The 5,724-nt window shown below is 39.9% G+C and overlaps 1 protein-coding gene across 1 annotated transcript; it reads left to right on the forward strand.

Moving 5' to 3' along the window:
- Positions 1–878: 878 nt before the first annotated feature.
- LOC103362584 (taste receptor type 1 member 1-like) lies at positions 879–4,570 on the forward strand. Its single transcript, XM_008288979.1, has 6 exons — positions 879–1,060; positions 1,298–1,595; positions 1,722–2,447; positions 2,814–3,017; positions 3,154–3,274; positions 3,642–4,570. The coding sequence occupies exons 1-6, from the start codon at positions 879–881 to the stop codon at positions 4,568–4,570; spliced, it is 2,460 nt and encodes an 819-aa protein (XP_008287201.1).
- Positions 4,571–5,724: the final 1,154 nt, after the last annotated feature.

Genomic DNA, 5,724 nt, shown 5'->3' on the forward strand with positions numbered 1-5,724 from the left:
GAGACCTGCTGACCCAATGGGGACATTGTCAGGCAGTGGAAAGAGCACTTCGAAGAACTTCTTAATCCAGTTTACACATCTTCTGCTGTGGTGGCAGAACCTGAAGACTCGAGGAAATCTTCTCCCATATCCGTGGTAGAGGTCGCCAAGGTAGTCAAGAAACTCCTTGGTGGCAAAGCACCAGGTGTGGGCGAGATTTGCCCCAAGATGCTGAAGGCTCTGGACATTGTTGGACTGTTTTACCCGACACGTCTCTTCAGTGTATCTAAACTATACAGTATACTGTGCAATACATGTTTTTAAACTATGGACTATACCTTGTCTTACATGAATGAATGTTATGTTTTTCTGGATGCCTGAAATGTTTTGCATTTAAAATTTCATTGGGCATTTGTATGACAATAAAGGCCATTTTTTATTCATCAAAGAAGAAAGCATGTAAAATGTTGTAGCTAATGGAAGTTGTTTCTCAGACTTCTAGACAAAGATCCATTTTCTGTATTTATAGTTCTTCTTTTTGTTTTGTTTTCATGCTTGGGCCAAGAAACTGTCAGCTCCATGATGTGTACATTTTCACATTTGTCACAGAGTGAATTATAAATTAAAGTTAATATTTAAGGAAGAGCCTCGACGTTGTTTAGCAAGCTGGAAGCATTACATTTGCCTGCTCATGGTGATTGTTGCAGCAGCAGTTTAGCTGCTTTTGCATACTGATTTGTGAAAACTCCTCCAACCATATGCAGGTAAACATTTATCACACCTCATGCATTCACACGTGAAAAAAAAATGAGGCTTGACCTTCACCAGTGTGTCATGACTTACTAAAGGCGAATCCCATTAGGGTTCACAACAGATCGCTTAACGGGGGAGCTACAACAATGAAACATCTTCTTGTCCCTCTGTGTCTGCTGGGATCTCTTTTACATCCATTGACTCGATGCACTGCCGCAACCTCTGAGTTTCACCTGGAAGGAGATTATTGGATTGGTGGACTTTTTGATATCCATCATGCCATCAGCCCTACTCATCATGCCAGACCAGAAGCAATCGACTGTTCCATGTAAGTTTTCTAATGAGTTCCCTTAAGTCTACTTAGCAGTAAAAACCTATTTAGTTAATTGCCACATGATTAGATTTGCTGTAGAAAATTCAGTCAGACCTCAGTCTTCATTCATTAGGATTCTCTTTTGTAGCTTCCATATGTGTTGTTTTAGCCTTTACAAATAATAATGCTTGACGACAAAACTGCTGCACAAAGAGGTTTTGGAGTCCTTATTTCCTGTCTTCTCATCCTCAGTCAACCCTTCAGCCTCTCAAATTATCGGAAGTTTCAGCTGATGAGATTCTCCGTGGAGCAGATCAATAACTCCACCAGCCTACTGCCTAATTTATCTCTCGGCTATGACATATTTGACCACTGCTCAGATACGCAGAGTTTCTCAGGAATTTTGAAACTCATCTCAGTCAATGACTTGATCCATCCTTGGGATGAAAATCACAAGAATCTGTCCAAAATTATAGCAGTGGTCGGTCCGTTTACAAGCACTCATTCCCTGACTGTCGCCCCGCTCTTCATGGCGGATCTCATTCCAATGGTAAGTTTTTAACAGATAAGATCATGAAAAAACTCTTAAATACAAAATATCTTATTGCCAGTTGAACTAGCTTTTATTGTGTAGCGCTAGTAAAACTTCGGAATTCTTCCATTGTTCTTTCAACAGGTCAACTATGGATCCTCGAGTTCTGAATTTTCAATAAAAATGAAATACCCCTCTTTCCTGCGGACAGTGCACCCCAATAAAGACACCATAGAAGTGATTGTTAACATGGTGCTGCACTTCAACTGGCGCTGGGTTGCTTTCCTTTACAGTGATAATGATTTTGGAACTGATGGATTGGACTTGTTCAGAAAGAGGATAAAGGATACTAATATCTGCCTGGCATACAGCAAAGGCCTCAGCGACAACACAAACAACTCCCTAGTGTTCAAACAGACAGAAGCACAGAAGATAAATGTATATATTGTGTTTTCTCCTGAACTGACCGCTGAAGCTCTCATTGAAGCAGCAATACAACTGAACGTCACAAACAAGGTGTGGATAGCAGGAGAAAGCTGGTCCTTAAGCAAAAAGCTCGCCCGCATGAAAGGAATCAAAAACATTGGAACTGTCCTTGGGGTGTCTCAGCCAGTGGTATCAATACCTGGTTTCACTGATTTTATCTATTCTACCAAGAGCCAGAGGCGTTGGGAAAACACAGAACAACAGAGGTTTTGCAATCAGAATTGCAACTGCAGTGACCCGAGTGCTGAGGATATCCTGACTGTGAACCCAACTTACTCTTTTCCTGTTTATTCTGCCATATATGCCATCGCCCACGCCTTGCACAATACCTTACAATGTGGAACTGGGAGATGTAATAAAAATATGACAGTGTACCCACATAAGGTAAGTATAGAGGGTGGAGAGGGTACACCAGTCTGTGTTTATGATGTAATATGGCTTCAACATAGATGTCACTGTATTTACATAAGTGGTATATTCAGCAAAAACAAACTTTAATTCAATAAAACAATGTTGGATTTAACTCAAACATGAACTCATATTTCTGCCATCAGTATCACATTTTTTGATCTAGTAAACCAGTGCACTACGTACTTACTTTCACACAATGCATTGGTATCCAAATCAAGAAATTTCAAAGATAGATAAGGTCTACAGTGTGATAATCTACATCTGTTTCATTGGCGTATGACATTTTTATTCTATACACAAAGAAGTAAAGATCATTCAAATTTCATTTGCCTGCATCAGGTCCTGGAAGAGCTGAAGAAGTCAAACTTCACACTTTTAAACCGGACCATTCAGTTTGATGAGAACGGTGACATCAGGTTCGGCTTATACGCCATCGTTTTCTGGGACCACAGCGGTGATGCACAGGAGATCGGCTTTTATCAGTTTCACCCGTTGCACTTCGTCATCAACGACACCAAAATCAAGTGGTTCGCTAATGGAGAAGTAAGTACTTTGACTTTTATCTAGTGATGAATATTTTCTTCTACAAGGATGTATGGCCCATTTACTGCATCTTCAGTCTGTTCTGTCTATACATTCACAGTGTGACTCGCTTTTACTAAATAAATGTCTTGCACAGGTGCCAACTTCACTGTGTTCCCCAGAATGTTCCGAAGGATACGAGAAAAAACAAAATGGAATCCACGAATGTTGCTTCACTTGTGAATTGTGTCCAAATGGAACTTACATCAACAGCACAGGTAAAGTATTACACGTGACATGAAGAACATGAGTAAAAACATTGCTTCCATTCATGTCTTGATATGAACACATTTCAGATAAGCTTTTTTCACAGCTAAATGAATGATGGAGGTCTATGCAATAAACTGTGCCACAGAACTTTAAAAGCACAATCAACCAGTTTCTTGCCAACACATTCTTATTCTTAATACCGTTACCTCTAAGGTAGTGGTCACAGTTAACAAACAAAAGCTAATTTTACAAGAAAATCTCCTCTTGAACATACATGACTACGGATTGCAAACGCTGCTTCCTCAGCTGTTCTTTCTACACAGCAAAGGACTTTGAAAATGACCCCAAACTTAATCTGTCTCTCCTGTAAAACAGAGGATCCCTACACCTGCATCGACTGCAAGGACTCAGAATGGTCTGCAGAGGGAAGCACATCCTGCAATCTGCGGCTGGTGGAGTTCATACCGTTCACAGACAGCGGGGCCATACTGATCATGCTCGCTGCCGTGGCCTTGGTGGGCCTCACGTTAGTTGTGTCTGTTCTCCTTGTCGTCAACTACAACACACCTGTTGTCAGATCTGCTGGAGGACCGATGTGCTTCCTGATCTTAGGCTGCCTCAGTCTGTGCAGCATCAGTGTTTTCTTTTACTTTGGGAAGCCGACAGTTCCTTCTTGTGTCTTAAGGTTTTTGCCATTTTTCTTGTTCTACAATGTTTGTCTGGCGTGCTTTGTTGTGCGCTCTTTTCAGATTGTTTGCATTTTCAAAATCGCTGCCAAGTTCCCCAAACTCCAAACTTGCTGGATGAAATATCACGGACAGTGGCTGGTCATCATTGTGGCGTTTACAGCTCAGGCGCTCATACTTATTATTGGCTATTCCTATGCTCCCCCAAAACCTTACAATGAAACAATATGGTACCCAGAACAAATCATACTTAGCTGTGACATTGACTTTAAAGCAGTACTGGGTTCTGTGATTTTACTTGCAACTTTGTGCGTCCTTTGCTTTATTTTCTCCTACATGGGAAAAGACCTGCCGAAAAACTACAACGAGGCCAAAGCCATAACCTTCTGCCTCCTGCTGCTGATCCTCACATGGATCATCTTTGCCACCGTGTACATGCTCTATCGTGGCAAGTACATCCAAATTCTGAACGCCCTGGCTGTACTCTCCAGTCTCTACTGCTTTCTGTTGTGGTACTTTTTTCCAAAATGTTACATCATCGTGTTTCAACCTCAAAAAAATACGCCGCAGTACTTCCAAGGTCTCATTCAGAATTACACCAAAACTATCAGTCAGTAGCTGCAGTCACTAAATATGCTTCTCTGTATGATGTATATCTTATCAGAACATACATCCCACTAACTGTCTGAACCTGAGTAGCAGTTTCTATTATCTATTTATACACTTTCTATATATTTATTATGCACAAAGAGATGATTAACTAGTTTTATTTGTAATGACATGCTTCAGGCTGTCTGAATACTTCTGAATAATTTGTCTTTTTAACATACATCGTATTAAATAGTCGTCTCATTGTCTTTTTACATATATTTATGACTGTTTTGCTCGACAAATGTATTTTGGAGTTACTTAAAAACAACAAAACAAAGATTTAAAAATACACATTCATTTAAACTGTATTTTGTGGAGATCGCTGGCGACATGTTCCAGAAGACAAGTCTTTGTTTAAGGTTGTAAACAGTCTTTAAATGGCAGGTATCTGTAGTCAGCCAGCCAGACTTTTGCCATTATGTGAAGGTAGAACTAGCTAAAACTGTGTTTGGTTCTGCTTTTTAACTGTGCATAATTGCAATAAAGAGTGGATGTGTAGTAACTGCAGCGTTTCCTCTCCAAACTGTTTTGTCAACTATTTGGTCAATTCTCTCAAGCTAATTGAAAATGAAACCAGTTTTATGTCGTTTCTTTTTTGACTTTTCTGCCGGTGCTAGTCAACAGTGACATCATCCACATTAAATGTAAATTCTGCATTCACTATTAGAAATATTTGCCCTTCTGTGAAGTCTTTGGAAGCCCTTATTTTTTAATAAGTGCCAGTAGTGACTGAGACATGTAGACAGCATTAGTATTCTGAGGTGGTTGTCAGTGTGCTATCTGTTTGAAATCTTTTGAAGCTACGTGTAATTCAACAGCCTCATAGTAGAATAAAGTGACATTATTGTTTTCCTCCCTGTTGCTGTAACACTATCTCACCACAAGGTGGCGCCACTTCACAGTGACGCTGCCTTCAGGTAAGACAACAGCTCCATCTTATTCATTTTCTGTGTCAGCTCTGTCAACACACAAGGTCAAAGCCTGATGAAGAAAATGTTGTTTTCGCCTTTACTACCAACTTTTAAGCCACATTCTACATTAAAACAATATCAATTGTATCATGTTTCTAAAACATTAGAACTATTATTTATGCAACAACTAACAGGTTTAAAAAAACACCA

The sequence above is a fragment of the Stegastes partitus genome, unplaced genomic scaffold (genome assembly GCF_000690725.1).
Source record: "Stegastes partitus isolate 25-593 unplaced genomic scaffold, Stegastes_partitus-1.0.2 Scaffold586, whole genome shotgun sequence".
Taxonomy (NCBI): domain Eukaryota; kingdom Metazoa; phylum Chordata; class Actinopteri; family Pomacentridae; genus Stegastes; species Stegastes partitus.